This window comes from Astatotilapia calliptera, chromosome 15, assembly GCF_900246225.1.
Source record: "Astatotilapia calliptera chromosome 15, fAstCal1.2, whole genome shotgun sequence".
NCBI classification, from domain to species: domain Eukaryota; kingdom Metazoa; phylum Chordata; class Actinopteri; order Cichliformes; family Cichlidae; genus Astatotilapia; species Astatotilapia calliptera.
Window position 1 is genome coordinate 38,642,499 of NC_039316.1, and position 23,498 is coordinate 38,665,996.

The window sequence follows — 23,498 nt, forward strand, 5'->3', positions numbered from 1 at the left end:
CAAACTTGGGTCTCTATGCCACCCGCCCGGCCACCTGCTGCCCAGCAGGACCCCCGTCAGCTTTTTATTGCTGAGAGCTAAAAAACTAAGTTAAAAACTGAAGCGACAAAGTGTATGAAAAAAACAACTTTATGCCATTGACAAGTCTCTAGCCACAAATGTGCTGAAATCAACTGAGGCTCACATTTTCACTCACACTGTTACTAATATTAGAATTATTATTATTTTTGAAGCATTTTGTGTTGAATTGAAAGGAATAGAAAATAGAAAAATCTCCCGCTTGTGTTCTTTGTGCCACTGGATTGTGTTTCATGGTCAATAACTGATGAATCTGCACAAGAACCAACTAAACAACACCATGGGGATGGAAACTAGATGTTGCTTGAAAAAATTCAAAAACCTGCAGCACTACATCCATAGCCTGAACCAACTGTATCAGCAGTAAAACCGCATTGTTATTCCATCTGAACAATGCAGGCACCATAAACATAAGCTATGAGACAGACAATAGGGAGAAGGATTTAAATAATTTTATGTCTTGTATTGCTGGCATCTCCTCATGCTTAGTATTCTGCGCCATAAAAAAAGACTCATCTACACTTTAGATGTCATAGCTTTTCCCGAGGTTGTGCTCAGAGCAGAGACAGAGATGAAAATGTGTAGATGGAGACGCTGATGAGGAGACAGAAAGGATAAAGTCAAGATTAGAATTTGGTACTGATGTAAAGTTAAATTACATTTCACCTGCACATTCTGTTTTTGGGTGGTCTGTCTGTGTTTTCTTCTTCATTAATCATTTATGAAAGCAGAATAACGCCACTGCTGCACTCTGAACTGGCCTATCCAACAGTGGAGCATACAGAGGTGACTGCACAGTCGTGCAATTCGATCCTTAAGCCTTAAAGAAAACATGACCAATCAGCAATAACAGTGCTGACTAGGGATGGGTACCGGTATCCGGTGCCATGATGGCACTGGTTCTGACATAAACGGTAGTAACCAGACCGAAAAGCAGCGCAAAAGTCTGGCTGTACTTCACAGCAAAAGATGCAAACTCAGCAGCAACAAGTGCTTTAAGCTGATACTGTGATACTGTCAAAGGAGGTAACACCTCGAATCTGATGAAACACCTGGCGACACATAGCGTTTTTTTAAAAGCCGAGAAATGCGCCGTATTTGATAGCTTGCTGCGAGACCTCACACCGAGCACATCTACTGCGGGTGTGGTGCCTGTTATCGGACCCGGAGTTAGCAACATCCCCAAAAACCCGAAGAGGAGAGTCCTGGCCCCTAGCCCTGCCAGTGTAGCAGAAATGATGAGGATGATGATGCAGCAGCAGCCGTTCTTCTCTGCGTGAGGCTCCTGAACTCTCTGCCCCCCTCTCACGGACAATAACCATATCCAACTTCTTAATAGCAATGAACTGGTCTGCATTGGTGCATCATATCTTTATTCTCTTCCCCCTCCTGCCCCCCCCCTCTTTCTTAAATAGATAACTATCATATCTGATATCATATCTCACAGTACAATAATATTGAATGGGTTGCATTGTTGTATTTTGTCATGTTTCTCAGGTCTTTGTCTGAATTTCTACGAACATTATTGCTAAGGATTGTCTTATTGCATTGGAGTCACACTGGGTTAAATATGTACACTTGGGTTTTAAGGGGTATTTATTATTTTCTTCTTTTTTTTTTTGGGTTGTATGGTAGCCCCAAACGCAATTTCATTGTTCTTGACAATGACAATAAATAAATAAATACTAAATACTGAAATACTGAGTAGCTTAATGTTGTTCGTGTGTAATTTACATTGAGTAGGCTAAACATGTTATTACATTAATGCATGTAAGGTGAACTAGCAAACACCATCATAGCTACATGCGGCTGTCTTCTTGTTTGATGGCAGATGCTCCCTTCACCCTGGCCAAAAAGGCTAAAATGACCAAAGAAAAAGTGGAAAACAGCTGAACATGAGAGGTTTTTGGACAAAGTTTGTGTTCTCCATTCTTTAAGCACCGTTTGAGCACCGGCACCGTTTCAAAAGTACCGGTTTGGCACCGGTATCGGATAAAACCTAAACGATACCCATCCCTAGTGCTGACCTGTAAAATTCTGAACTTTCAACTGTTTTTAAAGAGTTTGCTTTCTACACACTATACAGCATGTCTTACCTGTGAATCTAAAACAAACTTAACCCAGTGCCGGGCCAATAGGCCACTCTCTTAATCTTTAGATTTGACATCCTAATATTGAATATTCACAACTGAACACAAGTTTCTTCAATAAAAACATGTGACTTTGAGTTAATCAGAGGAACTGATGAGCATACTGATGGAACACAGCATATATGGAAAAAGACTGAGAACATGGACTTGATGGAAATCCCTTCAATCCCAAAGGGAGCAATAAGATCCTTCAAGCTCCAGACAGACCAGCAGATGCTGGACATCCAACTGGGCATCAGGCCAGATTTACCAAAACACACAATATGTGAATATAACCCACACATTGTGCTGATAGGTGTGGTTAGTTTTATGGTTGTTTTCTGAGCGTTGCGCTGTTTTCTAAACACAGTTCATTTAAATATGACATGCTCAATCTTCCCATTGAGCCTTGCAATTAAGTCCAAGCTAAGAATAATTTATTAACAGGATAGGGGCAGCTTCTTAATTGTAATCAGACAAGCATATAAATATAGGTTAGATGTAGGCCTACAGTGGCAGTCTGGCAGAAAGGGTTGCTCTAATGAAAACAGGCTCAGTGTAGGACTGTAAACCTCCAGCATTGTTGCATTAAGACAACTTGCACCCTTTCAAGGGATAAAACAAACCAAATGTGCCTGACTGACAAAGGTTTAAACTTAAAAAACCTTCTACACTCTGGTGGTGTTGACATCACCACAGTTTTCTAAGCTATCTTTGTTTTGAGACAAATTAATCAATAAAAGAAATTGCAGATTTCATCGGGGAGATTTGCGCGTGGGCGCATCTATGATCTATAGCCCACTTACTGTCAAAGTGCATGCAGCTGAATTTGTGCAGGTCCACCACTACAAACAGTCATGTGTTACATCACAGTCCGTGAGATCGTGATGAAAATGCTGTGCGCTGTCCATGGTCCTGAAATTATAATACTTCAGGTATTTTAATATTTCCCTGTTTATCTGAGTGTAGTAAACTGTTACTAAGGAAACACGTGTTTTTAAAGTTTGGTGACATTAATATATTGATCAGAACAAAAACAAGTCCCTTCTCTATCTTTTAGCCATTTCACTGTGAACCTCACCTGTCCAGGCTGGAAAAATCGTGTCACAGAAGACACACCTCTTTATTTAAATCAAGAGGTGCAAGAAGTTTTGTTGCAGCTGGTTCGAGGTCATCTGTGAGCTCACTGGTTATTTATGTTTTCAATCTTCTTCTGGCATCCGTTTTCTCCTGTTCTCTCCATTTTATTATGCATTTGGATAAACTCTGCCAAAAGACCCAGCAGAGCAATATCTCAGATCCAGACCACATCAGCTCTGCTGATTTCTTCCTCCACATCCAGTTTAAGTCTATTTAAGCTGTTTCAGGTTTTACCTGCAAGTCGATTTGCAACACACCTGCACTCCAGCCCCTCGTTTCCATGCGGTCTCTTAGGCTGCGTTCACACTGCAGGTGAAAGTGCATCAAATCTGATATCTTTGACCCTGTGCGACCCATATCCGATCATGGTCTGACAGTGTGAACGGCACAAATCCGATATTTTCAAATCCGATCTGGGTCACTTTCGTATGTGGTGCTGAATCTGATGTTTCAGAAAGCGACTGCTGTTTGATGGTCACGTCGCATTAAATCTGTCTTTTACGTCACCGACACAAGACAGACGCCAACTATCAGCGCCGGAGAAGACATCGCGAACACTTCCTGGCCATCCTGATGTCAGCGAAACTGTTGAGAAGACAACGCTGGAGAAACGTGAACATTTTCTTTGTACTGTATAATCTGCAGATTCTGACAGAAATCTGCAGCTATCCTTTGAAGCACCGCTCCTCTCAAACAGCAATAAGGATCAATATTAGGCCAAATGTAAATAACAAAATAACTTTATAATAAAGCAAAATTGGGAAACGTAAAGTCTTTACATTAAGGGCCATCAGTCAAACATACTGTTGCTCTGGGTCTAAACAGAGTGCGCTGTGTGTGACGTCTTCTTTTGTGCATGCGGCCGCTTTGAGCGTTCACACTAGAGCGCGTTTGCTGTCGCATTTTATTTGTAGTGTGAACGAGCAGACAAAAAAATAGGATTTGATCCAAAAATTGGAATTGAGCATCAAGACCTGCAGAGTGAACGTAGCCTTATTGTCACATGCTGCTCTTTGCTGTGTGGGAGTCTTGCTGCTGCTTGTGAAGTTCCCACAACAAAGCCAAGTCACTAACTGACTAACACATCTCAGATATGTATGTTTTTTGCTTTCCTAATGTTTCTAATTGTCAGCTAACCGCAGATAGTATATTAGATAGAACAGGAGTCATCATGTGTTACACCTACCTAATAAAGTATCATCTAATGTGGGTGCTGTTGTAAAAAGGTCTGTTTAAATCCTAACCATGAGTTATAAATCATTTTGGTGCCTAAACCTTACAAAGTGAATTTGTAAGGTTGCATTTAAATCACAATCTGTTCCTACAGCTAACAAAGTAAATGCTTAAGTCTGATTGTCACATGGAAATGAAACTAGATGCTGAGAGGAGAAAACAAACAAACAAACCGAATCCAAGTGTAGAACACAAAGCTTTGAGCAAGATCCCACCACCAACCCTCTAACCTTTTGGCTTTGCACATCTTTAAAACTCATAGCAACCACTAAAGAGAAGCTGGATCATCGAAGGACCAGGAGAGAAAAACAAAACTCTCTGTGTATAACAGAGAGCTGCAGGAAGAATTTAACAAAATTGTTACTTGTGGGTTTTTTTCTTGATATTCTCCAAAAAGCGACACAAACAAATCCTGATTTCCTTTTGATTCAAAACCTGAGTTCATGTACAGAATGGAAAACAATTTGCTATTTTTCAGAATGCACTTTTGGATTCCCTTGTGAAAGCCATGGGTACTGACCTACAAATTTTAATTAACCCTTATTAAAAAAGCTGACTCCTACACAAGCCGTTTGGGTATGTCCCACTGGGGAGACTCTAGAGATGATGTCTCTGAGTTAGCTTGATACTCCCTAAAAATAATGCTGTGATGAGGAAGGTTGGGCATCTCTGTTTAGACTGCTACCCCGACAGCACAGACGGCTACACATGGACAGAAAGACACATGGATGAAAAAGATTGCTGGCTCACGAAGGCCATCGGGACATTAATGACATTTCGCATGTGAATGTCTGCTTCAACAACTTGATTCAGAGGAACTGGGCATTGTGCTGAACAACCTGCTGAGTACCCAAAAATAAAGGACAAAGAGCTTCGCTTCCTCAGCTTCTTAGAAGAAATAAATAAAAGCCGATATCATAAACAATGTAAGCTGTTAACGATGGGGTGAAAATTACATCCATTCCCTGGCCAGAGTGCAACCCGAGCTCTAAATCACAGCAACATCCATTAAATAAAGCAGCTCGAAGTGGCCTCAGCATAGAGTAGCTCTCATTTTTTCATACAGTAACTGATGCATTACTGTATTCTACGCCGTGATATATCACTGGCTCTGTCAGTGAACTCATGATGGCTGGTTTCACAGCTATACTATATTTTAAAGCGCCTTGCTGGTCTACGGGTGGAGACGCTTTCTTCTCTCTGAAATAATCAGAATCCTTAGACACGGGTTTGAATAAAGGACAGAGTCTACCTAGATACACCGAGTATCATTTTTCGAGTCTTCTTTAGTCTTTATAACGTAAATTCTGTGCCTGCTTCCTTTGAGGGTTGTAATGGGAGTATCTTAATCTCTACATGTCCACAATAATCTGTGCACACCTCTTCACAGCTGTGATATTCAGGCTTGCAGTCGGGTACTTGAGCAAAACAGAGGCAGGCAGCCGAGTATTACAGCAGACAAACACAGCATGCTGGCCATCCTCGCTCAACGGCAAATGATTTTATAGCTGTTCCAGCCACAGCCCCACGTGCAGTGTCATGAATAGTTGCCTGTCACAGAGAGGTGAGAGACCTGCTTGGGTTTAAATATAGCGATAATACATACTGGATGGCATTCAGCTGCATATGTGACAGGTGAAAGTGAGAGAAGTGGAACTACTGCTTGCTTTGTCACATCCTGTTATGTTATAGTCAGGTTGAGGACCTAGTTTCAGGACACAAAAGGGAAAAAAGTTTCCCTCAAACCACAAATCATTCATTTTAGTGACACATAAAAACACAAGGAACCAGTTCACTCCTCAAAAGTGAGTAAATAATGTCAAACTGTAAAAGTAATCTACAAGCAAAAGCAGAGACGAGAAAGAATCTCTATAAAACCACATGTAAGAAAACCGGAGGAAGCAAAAAAAGCCGGAGATACACAAAGAACGCTGTTACTAAAAAAAGACAGCAAGTGGCTAAAACACTAACACACCTACAAACACACCAGACAGCAGGCACATCTGGGCCCCGCCTACTAGTTTTGGCACTTTGGGCTCAGTTACAGGTGTTCTGGGGGCCAGAAAAGACCCAAATGAACTGGGTCACAACACATCTGACATCCGTCCCATATCATGTGGCCCTGGAGTCAGACTGAAGAAGCCAGACTCACCTTGAGCCAACATCATCAATCAAGGTGAAACAGAGCCAACAGAAAGCAGCAGGTGTGGGCCACAACTGGGCCAAACCCTGAAACTGTCAGACAGCTGATGACAGAAATGTGAGCGCAGAGCTTCTGAAGCTGTTCAACCATCTGACAAGTTGGATCATCTCAATCATTTTCACAAGCAAACATTCACTGTGCTGTAAACAGAACCAGAGGCGTGTTCTTTGTAGTCACATCTATTTTTGAACATATCAAAGTCATTTAATCTGAGAGTGTTAATATAAAGACTGACTGACATTATTAATGTATGTGAGACTGTTTCCCAGTAATAATGTAAAACCATATTAATATCTTTAACACACAACGCCGTTAATGCTCTCATGTCTGTGTTTGCACCCTCACACCAGAGTGAAATGATCACACTTACAGATAAGGAGGCATCTCAGGCTGCGAAGTGTGCTACCCATGGTTTATTAAAAGTCTTGTCTGATGTTATTTCATTCCACTTACATTTCATTTCACTGTAAATCAACATTTGCATCATTACCATCAAAAAAAAAGAAAAGAAGGAAAAAAAGCAAAGAAAGGTGAAATGCATCTGTGATGATCATCGAACTCTGATGGAAATGATTAATAGAACAAGATCGCTGCAATAAAAAAAGAAATTATATTAAAAATTCCTTTACATAATATCCCTGTGGAAATGTAACCTCATCATCTGCTGCATTTGTATATGATTAAGTTACATTTCTCACAACACGCCTAAAGGGAGCAGCTGTGCAGTGTGTTTATTAGATGATCAGTTATTTTGACAGGTGTCAGCGAACAGTTCAACAGCTCAAACTGGGAATCAAAAGGTCTTCCAAGATCAGTCAAATTCTTTTTCCCCGTGCTGTCCGCTTCATTGCATCTTGTAAAATGGAGAAAAATAAAAGTGCCATTGCTTGCTAACTGTGGTACTGTTAGCCAGCAGCACAATCTGGAAAGGTAGAAGAGTCAGCTTCATCCTGTAATGTACCTGTCAGTCTGCTGAAAACCAGTTACACTGATTGCAGGCAGCCCAGATAAGCTTTTCTCCTGCAAGAAGCAACAACATTTCCAAAGGTATTTCCAAGTTAGATGTGATGATCACTGCAGTGTGTACTGGCTCTCCCACTGGAGGAATCTGTTTTGCCCTGACAGAATAATGCTGTGGAAATGCATATGTTGCTCAAAGGCTTAAAGAAACATGAAGGATGTTTGATGCAGCCATTAGAAGTTAAAACATGTGATTAACAAAAGTTTCTGGTTCCTTTTGCCTATAAGGCCAATATTTGACTGGTACTGTCCAACCACAACGTTAACACCACCCGAGTAATACTGTGGCTACAACAGGAGGGTTTAATGTTGTGTCTGATATTAATATAATAGCGTCCTGTCAACTGTCCCCGGGTGTCTGACACCAGGATGTTGGCAGTGGATCCTTTGGGTCCTGATAGGTAAGACCTCCATTAATCAAGCTTGTTTCAGACCTTTTTTCAAAGCAGACGTTTTGACATGAAATGGTTGGTAAACACAGGTGCTGCTAATCACATTAATTAAAGCACTGTGGATACTCCACACAGAACTATAAATCAAACTTCACTCTATGCACTTCAACATGTCAACATGGTCAAAGGAGACTGCAATTAAAAGACCATGTTTAAGTGCTGTTATTGCTATAATGAACAAAGTGTTTGTCACAATACTGTGGGATGAAGACAGACTCCCACGCCATCGTTTCAGTTGGGGTCACTTCACAAAGCCCGATCCCGTCAGTCTCATCAATGACTAACCGTCAGTGCGACGATACATCAGAGTTTGGTTGGAGCTCACGGTGCAGACAGATAAATGAAGTTGCCATTTAGTTGTTGAATGGTGGCTGGAGGAGGTGGGACGCTGTTCACAGCAGGCTACAAGGACCCAGCGCAGCCTTTTAAAGAAAAAATAGCTCCATTCTTTCTGCCAGTTTCCCAAGGGGGTCATTAAATATCCATCTTATCTTATTATTATCACCTAAACTGTCCTCTCGCCTTTCTTTAGCGCTCCTTCTAATTTGCAGTGATGGCAACCAATAGACTGACAAAGACAGATGAGATAGTGAGGGAAAGTGAAGTGATGACTGATAAGAACTCTGGAAACATCTCCTCCCGCGTTCTCTGCAAAGCTGCACATTCTAGCTGACGTCACGTCCTCGCGTGCTAATGAGTTTGCAGAAGTGCACAAATCTGATTAGCTGCATACAAATATTGGGATTTATTGGTGTTGCAACTAACGTTTAAACTTAATGTTTACTGAGAAAACGTGTCCCCCGGTTGTTTTTATTGACCTGTATTTATGTTTTGAACACTGACAGTATGAAAGACTGACCGGATTTCCTGGTTTGAAAAACACAGTTGCATTTGTTTGAACAGGCACCGAGGGGCCGTCCTCTGGTTGTATAGAAGTCTGTGATGCTGAGGAAACTAATGTGTGTAATCCATTTTTAACTTACCTCAATAGTTTTACTTTGATTTCTTTTTTCCACTTCTGTGTCTGTCATGCTTCATTTCTTAATTTTGATCTGATCATCTACAGATTGAGGTATATACTCAGGTAACTGTAGTAATACTGTGAAAGGCCTGGGCTACTGGTTTTCTTCTTAAATCAGCTTTTTCAGTCACTATGTGATCACACATCACACTGCATTCAATCATCAGTTATTGTTAGTCTCTGGCTGTCTTCCACGGTCTCTTTGTTGTCCTGTCTTCCTCCCATTAGCCCCAACTGGTCGAGGCAGAGGAGCCTCTCCCCGAGTCTGGTTCTTCCACTTCCTGTTAAAAGGGAGTTCTTGCTTTCCGCTGTTGCCAAGTGTTTGCACCTTCACCTTCAACCCATGAATTGGGCTTTGTCTGCCTTTAAGAGGAACAACCTCATGCATTGTTTCAGGAATCCTTAGAACATATCAAACAATAGAATTAATTAATCAATATGTCTGAAATCAGCTGTCTGCCTGTCACTAGGTAATGCAGCCATCTATTTAGACTTAATGTAAATTGTTTTAAATGGTCGCTTGATGGCACACTAACGCTTGTGTGAAAGACACTGGATGCTTATACTTCATGTGACCGTGAAGGCAGATGGTGAAAACAAAAACATTGTCTTTGGTTGAGTCTGGGTTTGTTTTCTCTGAGTACAACATGCAGAGATGAGCCACAGAGAGGTTGCCATGTCTTATCAAATCAGCCGATGCTCACGCTTCACAGCCATCAGTGCTGAGAGGGATAAGAGGCTCCTTCAAGCGTTCTTCAGCCATCCAAAAATACGCCTCACTGAGATCTTAAAAGCCGTGAGCCTGCCAGCAGAACAGCAACAGAGATGGAGGGAGTTGAGTCTAAAGCAAACAGCAGAGGCTTCAGAAGGCCAGGACAGGGAATGAGCAGCCAATTAAGGCTTTGGTCCTGCCTCTAAGCTGCCATAATTTGGCATGACTGAACTTATTTTGTCAGTAAGGTCTTTTTTGTGACAAAATAGTCGTCTGTACTGACTGTTGGCAGGCCGAGCCTCAGTGAAACAACTGAGGGATTTAAGGCTGCTTCGCTGGAGACAACACACAGCTCAGCACTCACAGCCGAGCTCGGAGACTTTCAAAAACACTGCTGTTTAGTTTCTGCTTACTGAAGTCACAGATGTAAACTGTTAACAGACTGTGTCACCTCGTCAGCAGCACTGAGGACTGGTGTCCAAGGACAAGGACACATGGGCTGTAAATCCAGCTGTACCGAAGCAGCTGGGATGGAGCTGGTTCTGCTGGCACAGAAATCTCAGCCCGCTGAAGTAACTCGCAGCACAACAGAGAAGAAATCCATTCATCATAGAGAGTGTGATGTCGATACAGTCATAAACTCTCTGCTGGGCAGTGTACTACATCAGAAATGCACGCTGAAGGGCCAGCTTTCTGTGAGCAACCAACTGCACCACAGTGAAAGTCATCCAGGAGATGTCATCTGAAAATATGTGTTGTTATTGCCATATTTAAATTATAGCAGCGGCTGAGTAACACGTCCGTGGATGTTTATCAGTATCAACACACAGAGCAGTGATTTATGCTGCAGGGGCAGCTTTCTGCAAAACTACTTTTCCAGCTCTCTTTTGTCTGTTTCAGTCAGTCCCTCACAAACACGACCCAGTGATACCCAAAGTCTGTTCATCCATCCCCCTGTGCTATTATATATCAGTTCTACAAAATCTTTTCTTTTGAACACATTTTAGTCTCTGAATTCTTGCCGCCCGGGCAGAGAGACGATGGCTTCTGCAGACTACTCTTTAGCTGTTGGGCTTGTTTGTTTTGGACACCGTAGTGCTCTGTGGCAGCCGGTGGTGTGGTGAGCCGAGGCAACAGAATGTCAAATCGAAATATTTGACATTATAACAAACGCACAGCAACTGGTTAAATAACAGCAGTGTTAACTTTGCAGCTGAGATGAGCACAGCGGGTGGAGGGGGTACACTTTATTGACACACAATGGTGTGGTGTGGTCATCTAGAGCACACGATCACTTGTGACGACACTTCATATGTGGAGTGAGATTTCTAACAGCACTACAGAATGGCTCAGTCCAGTGGCTGAGTGGACAGTTTCAATACAGCTTCGATGTACGACTTTCATGTTACAGTGCATCTGGACTGTATCTTAGAAACAAAGCATCAATATGTATCAGACTTTTGCGATGATGTTTTTCATGCACACAGACAAGTATCGACTATTTTGTTTTGTTAAACAAATAAAAAGACTTTAAATGTATCTGCTGCTCTTTCTGCTAAAAATTCTGAACTGTAAGAAAATGTCTTTGTGTTCATAGTAACCATATGTTGTTGTTTTTTCACTCTTCTCTTGATTGAGAACTTTTAAAATTTCATTTTGGTCAAATATAAAACAACTCTTATACACAAACTTTCTCTTGACACAAAGAAGGAGAAATGGTCAGCGAGTGCTCGCGGTTATTCAGCATAGAAATGTTTGCTGGAAACCTGGTTGTTAAAAGGTTATTAAGGTTTATATAATTTATTATATTTAAACCGAACTTGAAATAACCCTCTGTATTTCACTCAGAATAGCTTGAACTGTTGTTATGATGCAACACAATAGACTGACTTCTTAGAAAGTTGGTAAAAAACAACAAGAAATGGCACACAAAAGTCCAAATGAAGGGTCGCAGCGAGTTATGCCCCTGACTGTGTGTGTGTGTGCGCACGTGTGTGTGTGTGTGTGTGTGTGCGTGTGTGTGTGTGTGTGTGTGTGTGTGTGTGTGTGTAGTGTGGAGGGTCACTCCACACACCGTGTGTTGATTCTCATCAGCATCACTGATGCCAGGGGGAGAGACTAAACTTATCACAGATGAGGCTTGAAGACAGTTCCTTAAAGAGAAGTGTGTGTGTGTGTGTGTGTGTGTGTGTGTGTGTGTGTGTGTGTGTGTGTGTGTGTGTGTGTGTGTGTGTGTGTGTGTGTGTGTGTGTTTAAAGAGAGGTTGGAGATGGCTGTGAGATGCGGGCCCTTTATCAGGCCTCCTGCCTTACACAGATAAGACAGGAATGCTGCGTATAAAGGAAATCAGGTGAGACGCTCCTCCAGGAGAACAAAACAAGCCGAGAGGAGAGGAACTGAGCGGCGCCTCCTCAGCGAGAGCTTTTAAACATCCACCCTGTGACCTGCTCTCAGTCTTTGGTGCAGTGATTTCATGCCAGTTGTTCGAGCAGTCGGCTTTCTTAGATATTCTGTGATGCATCTTTTGGAGGTGTTGCTCTTATCTTTTTCTTCTTATGTGTGTTCATGCCGTCATTTGAGACGCATGTGCACACACATGTTTTCTCATGTTCAAGTTATTTAAGTACAAATAATGTAAAAAGACAAAAATTTGTCTTCATGTTTTGGAAAAAGTGTTTTCAAGGTAAATAAATTTCAGTCTTTATGTAAAGAATTATGTAAAGTCGAGCTCGCTAAGCACTAAGTCATGTAGTGTTACCACAACAAAGACTTTCTGCAGCTGAAATGCCTCCTCCTCCTCCTCATCATCATCATCATCATCATCATCATCACCGAGGCTTCTGGTTAGAGAAAAGTAAATTCCTTAATATTACACTAATTAAAAATATGAAGAAGCACATGTTTGGTTCTACAGATGATCTAATATGTCAGATGCCAAATAATTATTAATATTTGGGGTTATTTTTTCCCACTGGAGACGGGAATAAAAATAAACTGAAAAAAGAAACGTCGAATCCAATTATTCTAATGGAACAAAGGGAGGTACAGGATGAGGTACTGGATGCACATCCTTATTTTAGAAATGCTCCGATGTTGGGATCTGATGCTTTTTCATCACAGCAGGCTGCAGACCACACACAGCTGTAACCTGTTTATCCTTTTTCTTTTCAAGGAGAAGATTAAAATAATAATTTGCACAAATTATGTTCATAAACTTCCTGCTTCATAAACATTTTTAATCAACATTTATGATTAAAAATCTTTCAAAATCATTTGGATTGTATTAAAAAGTTTTCAGTATTTATTTCTTTTTTAATAATAGCTCCTATATTTCATTATATTCTTCTGCTGTTTTAGAGCTGTGCAGTTCTGCAGATTTACTTAGTTTCCAGCTCTTTAAAAGTTCAGCCGCTAAAGAAACGACTTAAACATGTTTTCTGTCTAATGGCCATGAGAGGGCAAAACGTGCAACCCACACGCTGGTCCACCGTGACATGGATGCAGTAAGTCGCAGTAATCTGAAGCACCAGCAGAGGGAGATGTTTTTTTCAAGCCAACATAAAGTAATAACGGGGAATTAACACATGCACATACATATTAGTCTCACAGCTTAATTGCTTCTGATGATTACGGACTCTGAAACGTGCACCTCGTGTCTATTAGCAGGTTGGTTGTGCAAAGGTAGAGCATGTGAAAAAAACAACCTGTTACTGATGGGTGTATTGCTTCAGTCAATAGTTTAAAGACCAAAAAATTGTTTCCTGCCTTAAAACAATAACTTGTGTCAAATAAACTTCGGGGATCTGAACCAAACTCCCCCGTCTTCAGCTCTCACTCATTGTCTCACCCAGTCACATCAACCTGAATGACACCGTGTGAGAATACCTGGGCTTCAGGGAGGTTAACATCCAGGATGACCGGCTGGCCGTGGGGCTCCCCGTTCTCTAGCCTGGAGTAAACCAGCTGGTATCCTCTGATCTGCCCATGCTGCTTCACGGACAGCGGGGGCTTCCAGCTCACCCTGAGGGCAGTAGAGTTCAGGGCCTCTACCTCCACTTTCCTGGGAGGAGCTCCAGGCACTGAAAACAAATGAGAGAACACAAATTACATTTAGAAAGTGGAATGTTTGATTTTGTGAGTCTCAATAGGAAGGCTACTATTAAACCACGTCTTCATGAGACTGTATTAGCATCTGTTCCTCAGAAGCTGAGTATCTCTGCCTTACTTTGTACCCTTTACTATTTCCACAGTAACGTTTTGGCGGCTGAAAGATTTGCGAAGCATGATTTCACCTTCAACAAGTACAAACAGACTTGTTGTGTGTTCAGATACACCTGATAAGTGTCACAGTGCCTGTTTTTTCTCACACTGCTCACTGTGGTACGCTGTCAGTGTGAATATTATTCACTGAAAAGCTTGTTGCTGTTGCTTTGTGCCTTCATGTGATTCACTTGTTGGCACTGCTTCATGATGGGAAGAAGAATAAGTGAGAAATTTGTTTCCTTTTATTTTCCTTTTTGTTAGAATTGTTTATGTGTGATTCATGCGAGTCATTTTTGGCAAATGCACTGGTGATTTGGTGAGGCTTTGGGGGAGGGGTGTGATGCTGTCACTCCCAACATCGTTTTTGGAGGTTTCACTGCTGTGTTTGGGCGCATTTTAACACACACCACCATATTTTCATAAAACGAACCAATTCGTTTTTAGAGTGAAAACCCCAACAGACTATTTTCTAGTGTTTTTGTAAGCTTTTAGTGTTTCACTCTCACGTCACACAGGCTCAGAGGCTGTTCAGTGATCTCCTGGCAAACACCGGTCAGAGGGGAAAATGAATAACCTTGACCAGTCGATTAAGATTTGCTGGGAGTCGCTAGGTGACACTTTTGGCAAAGAGGTATAAGAAACTACACGTAGCACCGAAAATGTTTTCTATGATTACCTGCATGCTTCTGTCATCACCTGTAGTTTGCATGTCTGCAAACATTCATCGACTACTCACAGAGGAGCAGTGACACTGAAACGTGTGACACAAAATAGGAATAGAGGCTGTTTCCCCTCAAAATCACAACTTTTACTTTGACATTCTCCACTTCCTTTGTCCAATACTGCACAAACCTACACGCAACCAGAGAAACCACAAGAAGGTTTTCAGTGCAGCAGCCACATTTAGCTTTGCAACAGCAGCAACACACATTTTCCACTAGCAGCCAGAGGTCGTCAGGTGATTGTGAATGAGGTCTAAACCCAAACCAATGCGTTTAATCTTCAGACCGCCTTCTGCTGCTGCCACTCCTGAGCCAACAGCCAACACTGTAGAAACTGGTGCATCAAACCACTCGACTGTAATGCTGAGGGACAGGAGAACATGTCTTTATTGTGCCGCTTTTTCCCGTCTGCTTTGTTCTGGCAAATGCTTCATGTTCCCATCTCTGTGAAAGAGTTTAATCTCAACGAGCCTGCCTCATTTAAATAAAATTGCAATAACTGTTGCATGGGGTTACGTTTATTTTAAATGGTGCCCACATGTCCAGCAGCAGATGTAGACGAAGACGTGTGGTAAGGCCTATCCACGGTCATTTCTCTTCATCAGTTGGACCACTTCAACGTTTGACCTGACGAGGTAGCTACCAGCCTGGAGAGGCTGCAAGGATACGTGAAGGTCACTGGCTATCTTTGCAGGTTATCCACATCAAAGCTTGTCACATGGAGCCCCAAGAGGATGCTGGGAGCTGGGTTTAGAGCACACACACTTTCTACTTTGCTGCATATCAAAATAGGCTTAAAAAGATTCCTCTGGAATGCTTGGTCAGCTTCACAGGAAGGTGTAAATGAATACAAATTTAACTTCAATAAAAATGAGGAGATGAGGCTCTGCTAATATTAATGGAATTCACACAGAGAGAACAGAAAAGGAAAATACTGAAAAACAGGGAGAGAAAAGTGTTAAAGCAGCAAGCAGAAGTATTAAAGTATCAACCCGGCACAGCAGGCAGAGGAAAGCTCTGCAACTCGGTGTCAGCACTTTGCACTTTCGACTAATTAGAATCGTTTAACCTTTTATAAAATCAGAGACCTTCCAGAGTCAAGCTTCACGCTTTGGAGGAGAAACGTCAATAAACCACAGTGTTAACTGCAAAAGCAAAAGCCAGTGAAGAAGAAGAACAAAATGAGCATGTAACAGACAACGGGATCCTAAAGCAGACTAAACACAGCTTTGAAGTCCATCTGCTGCCACGGATTAAAATAAAGCCAACCTCAGCTGAAAAGCAATAACGGTGGTCGATTTCTGACTAAAACGTCACTGTTTGTGGAAACAACCTCCTGTGGTCATGGGAGGAAGTGCATGCAGCTGCTACAGTTCATTTGTTTTCTAATGCATGCCTGATGCTAATCTGATGCTAATCTGATGCTAATCTGATGCTAATCTGAGCAAACAGAAATAACACAAACTGAAGAGATTTCTTTTCTTTTTCAGGAATGGGCTTTTCTATTTGCTCATTATTTAGCTGAGGCCTGAAAACGTAAGAGCAGGTGTTTCATATTCATTCTGTGGTAACCACATTTACTTTGATAGCTGCCATGCAACAGCCCAATAAAGACAAAGTATTTTAATTATTCAGCTATTCTACTGAACCAACCAGAGCTGGTTTGGCTCAATGGGAAGAGCAGCTGCTGTGAGATCTAGTGGCACAGGTTTCAATCCTATGTGACATTTGCTGCACATCTTCCCTACTTGCATGTACTCTGCTTGGCTGTAGCTCAGGCGGTACAGCAGGTCATCTACTGATCGGAGGTTTGGTGGTTCGATTCCTGGCTTCCCCTAGTCTGCATGCCAAATATCCTTGGGCAAGGTATTAACCCCAAATTGCTCTCCGATGCATCCATCGGAGTGTGAATGTGTGTGAATGTTACTTAGAAAAGCACCTAGAACAATGTGCTTGTGTGAATGGGTGAATGCACAAGTTGTGTAAAGTGCTTTGAGTGCTCAGAAGAGTAGAAAAGCGCTCTATAAGAACCAGTCCATTTACCAAGTTTTCTTGCATCTGCTTTTTGGCAGAAAAAGAGTGGCTAATGAAAAAAGTGGTTGTAAGAAGGCAAAAAGCCGTTAGTGTCGAATCAACGTCAACAAGCCAACAGAAGTGAAAAACCAACCTGGAGAGGATGAACGTTGGGTTTCGGTGGCCTGGAGAAGATTTTCCGACAATAAATCAGGACATGCCGTTCTTCAGATTGATTTTATCGCTCCACGTCCTGTCTGTATACGTCCTCCTGCTTGCCTGGCTTACACTTTACAAAGGCCTCTTTGTCTGCTGGAGTTTTTATGATTTCACTAAAGCTAAATGTGCCGTGAGTGTGGACACGGGTTTACTTATCTTTAATTCCCACTATAACATGTAGATGCTTACTGCAGACTGTGAGACTCACACACTTCATGCTGGTTTTAAACTTGTAGGACCATCCTGACTGACAGCGTGAAGCCGGATCTTGTGTCTGTGGCTGCTGGGGGTTCTCTGCAGCGGCTGTCAAAGCTACTGCAGCCACTAATTGTCTCCTCTGTATCGCTCTCACTGGGTCCACTCTGTGTGCTCACTTCCTTCTGCACACATCAGATTAAACAAATCCACAACCTGAACGACCTCTGTATGCAGTTTGGATTTATTAGCATTTACTCACATCTTTAGAAGCTAGCTGAGCGTGTAAATATTAAACGTTGTTAAGAAGGAGATCCAGCGTCACTGCTTTCTCTTTGAGCACATGAAAGATCCCGTATGTGACAAAGTAATCTTCTCTCAGCACAAGAGCTGAACACTGAATTAAAACTTTATTCTTCAAACAGATATTGTTGGAAAGTTTACTTTTGTTTAGTTGGGTCACAAACATACAAACTGTTCTTATTTCTGCAATTTTAAAAATAATCATCAAAACTTTTAAAGTTCTCGTTCACATAAATGCTGTTTTGTCTCATGGAGTTTTTGATGGATAATCATGGAGTATAACAAGGTGAGCAAGTAGCAATCATAGAACAAAACATTTGATTTGTTGTGCATAGTGAATTTCTCAGCATGGAGGAAAAACAAGCAGCCAGATCGACTCCTTGAAACGTTGCCCTCTCACCTCAACATGAAATTTAATTTGAAGTGCTCCACACTGGCTAATCAAGGCTGTGATATCCTGACTTATCTTTAAAGTTCTCTGCAGTATTACAGTGTCCCACTGTAATAAAATAGGTGAAGTGATGGGAAACAGCTACACGAAAGACCAACAACCTCTAAAGTACCTAAAGATAAACTAAGCAGAGTTTAAGCAGTGCAGAGCAGAACAGAAATGCTTTTCAGGACCAGCAGAGAACAGTGGACATGAAAGCAAAAGCTGGGACAGTTATGTTGCATTTCCTGCAGGAGAAAGGGGAAAATGATAATGGCTGTTAGTTTGCTTTAAAATGTCAAATCAGCACATTTTCATCCCAAGGCATCAGTCGCAGCTGTGAGATCCTGTTGGCACCAGAAATGTGCACCAGGTATCAGTCGTGCTCTTAAACTATCGGACACATTAGAGGCAGAGCAGAGGGACAGACCACATGCAGGTGTCTGTGGTTACTGTCTAGCTTTGCCTTTGCTTTCACTGGATGATTTGTTCTGTGTTCCCTAAGCTTCGTACAAACCAAAGAGCTTTGGGCCTTCAACCAAAGCAAATCAACAGGACTGTGATTAAAAAACAAAACAAAATAAACACTTTTTAAAAAAATTAAGATTACTCAAAAACAAAATAGATTTCTGTTTAGGAGAGATCCCAAAATAAACTTCCATCAATAAATGAACACAGACTCTTAAATTCATGCAACATTTATACACAATCTCTGAATCCAAAGGTCTGTTTTGAGCAGTTCTGATGTACGGTGGGTTTTGTTGGAGTCCTATCACACTTTTACTATAACTGCGTCACATTAATGACACCATGGGTCGACACAACTGCAGTCTTTGCCTTTAGACTGAGCAATGGCTGGCTACATTTATTTCTGATTTGTGTCCTATTAAAACCAACACAAGCAGGAGAATAAGCTCACAGAACAGGTCCTTTGTCTCGGGGCATCAGGGAAGCCGAGTATAACTTTGACGTGTCCCAGTGAGCAAAGTCCCAATCACAGCCTAATGAAATCTGTAAAAGAGATCCAATGCCTGTCTGACAAAACTCTGCTACGGCTCCTCTGTGCTCATATCAGAATAATTATAATATCTAAGAAGAAAAATTGTTATTCTCTTTAAATTTGAGTGTTTCCTTTATTGCAGATTATTAAAGGAAATTACAGTAAGCCAGGAAAGTTCAGCGTACGCTGCGACTATGTCAGGGAGCTAAACGAGAATGTTTTTTGTTACTCGGGCTGACACGGATAAGAGCTGGAAGGAGGATTCGTGGGAGAAAGCGTACACTGTGTGGAGAATGGACAGATGCTGGAGAAATGCAATGAGAGCTCAAAGTCAAATGGGGTGCAGAGAGATGGAAAGAGATGAAAAGAGTGTGAGATTCAAATTCAGTGGGTGTTCAGAAATAAAGAGTGATGAGAGACGCCAGGAGAGAGAGAAGGGCAGCAGATGGAGAGGGTTAGTGGTGTGAGGAAGGAAACTGTGCTTCTAACACTATTTAGATTTGTCTCTTTGAGGTTTCACCCATAAAGAAATGCCATCCAGGAAAACAAACAAACAAAAACACTGGTCATAAGGTCACTGTTGGCTTTTGGCAAGTACTAAAATATTCTGTTTAAATCAGGTAACTGAAAACTGTTGGGCAGCTTTGAAAGAAGAGGGGTTAGTTTTAGAATCATCGTCAGGTTTGAGTAAAACCGATTAACTGCAGAGCTTTTATGTCCTTTTAGGAACGCTCTAAATATTTCAGTGGCATAAATTTTATTTTCATACATACATACATATACACATATACATATATATATGTATGTATTAGGGGTGCAACGACACTCGTATTGATATTGAACCGTTCGATACAGAGCTTTGGGTTCGGTACGCATATGTATCGAACAATAGCTCGTTAGCGGAGATTTGCCGTGTTGTGGCGTCAACGTCATTTCAGATTAAGGCTGACAGCACTAGTGGGAACACAACGAATATGACTGCACATTTACTCCGACATCATCCTAGTGCAAAGACAAAAACAACAAGCACGCATGCTACAAACTTTAGCCGAGTCATTTAGACAGCCGTTAGCACAGGATTCTCCTTATGGGGACCTGATATGTTTAATATGCTGCTGAGAGTATAGCCCAGAAGAAGCGTATAGCATAGCTTTTATTTTGGAAAGAGCCATTTCTCTGTAATAAACTCTCTTTTCCAAAGATGAGCGATTTGTCGATCAGATTAATTTTTTTATCCCTTTGTTGTTTCAGCAACATTAAATTTAAAAACTGTACTTTTGTGTTAAAATATATATTTATAATTTTAATAAATGACAAATTAAAACAGCATGAACATTTTTTTTGTATCGAAAAAATATCAAACCGTGACACCAAAGTATCGAACCGAACCGTGGATTTTGTGTATCGTTGCACCCCTAGTATGTGTGTATATATATATATATATATATATATATATATATAAACAAAATCTAATAGTGGTAAAGGCAGAGCTGGAGGTCATTCTTAGGCAGTACAAGACCTGAGCTGGCTCAGAACTGCAAGCGTTAACAGAGGAGAGGCCACCGTGCTGCTATACTTGCTGAGCCTCGGTGATATTGCACAGGACTTAAACTTTGATGCTTTGATTTCCTTGAGTGGTTCCAGAAAAGAGTCCATTACTCTTTGCTCTCATTGGTCATGATACGGCCAATTGTGCCTGCACAAAAAAGAAGAGAATCCTCTTGTAAGGATTTGTTGTAATGCCGTGTGTCTTAGAGATGTGAGCACTGGGCTGTGCTGCATTTGGACTCATCTTCAGCAGTGAAGGTAATAGCAAACGGATGCTGCTGAATAGCAGAGTATCCCTCCGGACTGAATCATAGTGTCTATTTAGCTTGTGCTTCAGTCCTGCCATGTGACTAACAACAGGGAAAGAGCATGCTATGTTGCCACTCAGGCAACTCTCCAGACACCTTGGCCTAGCAGTGCAGCACACCATGTCATCACGCTGGGAAAAGGGACACGCAGCCTGGCAGAGCATGACAGGCAGGAGCTTAGTGGCAGCTAAAGTCTCACAAAATGTAGTGAAATAAGGAAAAGCTTCTGTCTTGATGATTACGTCTATCATGGTGCAGTGAGAGTCATGACTAACCTTGACCCCCCTTGCTCAGAATGCGTGCTGAATACTCAGGTATGACATACTGTGTCATGCAGACATAACTACTGTGATATTTTAATTCCTAAAACTTTTCTGGGTCTGGTATCATCTCATCTGCAGACCATAAGCAAAAAGGCCCACTCCTCTGTACCTTAGCTTTATTTTCTGTGCATGTATGTACCTACTGCAGGTCTGTATACTGCTCTGTACAGACTGCTGACTGAGCTCGGCATTCTCCCAAAAACCTGAAAATAATCGTGCGTTTTATTCATGATGTAAGAAATTGTACTGAAAAAAAAAAAGGGTCACCGCCATATCTGTTATAAAAACACAAGTGATGGTGTTTTACAAAGACTGTTGACATTTGCTGCAGAAACCACCTGATATAAACACGACTGCACGGTTGCGATTTCTGTTGCACTTCTTGTCTGCTGCATTTATTAGAGCTTACTTGCACTAGCAGTACAGATAAGGAAGCTAAATTTATTTTTACAATTCTCCCACAAAGAGCACAAGGTTTGTTTTCAGGTGTAAATCAAAAGTCTTTGACCTAACAGATTAAACACTGAGTTACTCCAGGTTCAATAAAGAGCTGTGTGTATATCTGTCCTGTCGCTGTAGAAACTGTGTTCTACACGCAGGTTTTTCATGGGGTTTCCAATCTGTGCCTACAGGTTGGACAACTTTTTTAGCAAACAGGGACTCAGGCTTAAAGATTGTTTTTTTTCTTGAGTGAACATATAACTAATCCAACATTACACACTGAAACCTGAGACAGTGGAAACTCCATGTTTAAATAGGCTTGGACTAAGTTGGCTGAAATGTTTGATCTCCTGTTCCTGAGGTGATGTCTAAAGAACCATAAAACTACTTTTGGATTTATGTCAAAACCAGAGCTTAAGTGCCGTATATGAAGACTACATGATGCACCACCACAGACTGCACAGCTTCATGACTTGGCACCAACTGTTGGCACTGTGCAGGGTAGCCGTGCGTATTAGTGGAATCAACAAGATTACAAATCCTACACCGGACTCTTAATCCAGTCCATCAATCTGATGTTTTGCAGACTGATTTTTATTCATTTACAAATTAACCAGTTTACTCCAAACCCTCCAAGCGTCTGCAGACCGGGTGCTGTATTCTGTATTTGAGCCATGCTTATACACTGCGCTTATGCACACTTTGGTGAGTGTTTGTAAGACTAAACTGCAGCAGCAGGAAATGAATACAAAAGAATTGGACAGTTAGTTTGAATGTTTCCCATGAAACCATCAACATACCATCTTCCTTGGTTCTGACTTTAGCTGCAGAGCTCTCTGGACCTGGCCCAACATCTGTGTGAGCCCTCACCCACACCAAATACTCCGTCCACTTCTCCAGGTCCTCCAAAATGTAGCTGGTGATATCAGGACCAATCCCTGACACCTGGTGGCGTTTCTGGTCCTCTCCCGTGAGTGCTTGGTAGGCCAGGGAGTAGCCAACAATCTCACCGTGCTGGCTGTCTGTGGGCGGGGCCACCCACCTCACCTCGACGCTGGTGGAACTGAGGCTGAGCAAATGTACTTCCTGGGGTGGGGCTGATGGGGCTGAAGGAAGGGGAGGAGGGAGGGTAATGGTCAGGTAGGGTGGATGATGGATGATGAAGCAACTGTCTCTCTGGACTGTGTTACAGAGTAATTATTAAACTGGCAGATTAATGCCACATTATCCTATCAATGTTTTTGTCATTATGGTTTGTGGAAACAGTGTCTCCTGCTGTATGTTCAGTGTACATCATTGCAAACACACAGAAATATGTGATTATTTTAAATTACATTTGTCTGGAGGGGAATAACGAAACCATGAAGCCAGTATGGCTGACAAATCAAACCACAAAGTGCAAAGAAGGCCCCGCCCCTCCAAAAACTACGTGTTTGGGACTCGCCTGTTCAGAAAGCTTTGGTTGATAGGTGTGCTGCCACAGGCTCTGCTTGCTGTCTGCTATGCGTCACCTGGACCCCTCAAGCATGTTTGTAGTGTCGGTGCCTCTTTCCAGCATTTTAAAGCAGAAATCGGACAAATGTTATAACTTTGTTTTTAACAGTGCAGACTGTCCAAGAATTCTGTGTCCCAGTTTGGTGAGTGAAAGTTTGAGTGTGTTATCTGTGATCTAGCACTACCCCTAAGCACTCGAGGGGCATGTCAGCATGTGAATTACACTCAGATGTTACCTGCAGTAGTTCCAC

At 41.8% G+C, this 23,498-nt stretch overlaps 1 protein-coding gene across 27 annotated transcripts in view; it reads right to left on the bottom strand.

Moving 5' to 3' along the window:
- ptprfa (protein tyrosine phosphatase receptor type Fa) overlaps nt 1-23,498 on the bottom strand; it is a 361,887-nt gene that overhangs the window by 83,517 nt on the left and 254,872 nt on the right. For 19 of the 27 annotated variants that reach the window (XM_026143460.1, XM_026143474.1, XM_026143473.1 and 16 more), the window contains 2 exons: nt 22,554-22,859; nt 13,874-14,067 (listed from right to left, as the gene is read on the bottom strand). In XM_026143460.1, coding sequence (XP_025999245.1) covers nt 13,874-14,067; nt 22,554-22,859 — 500 coding nt within the window. The remainder of the gene's footprint in view (nt 1-13,873; nt 14,068-22,553; nt 22,860-23,498) is intronic. The other 8 variants (XM_026143479.1, XM_026143482.1, XM_026143483.1 and 5 more) reach the window with 1 other exon arrangement.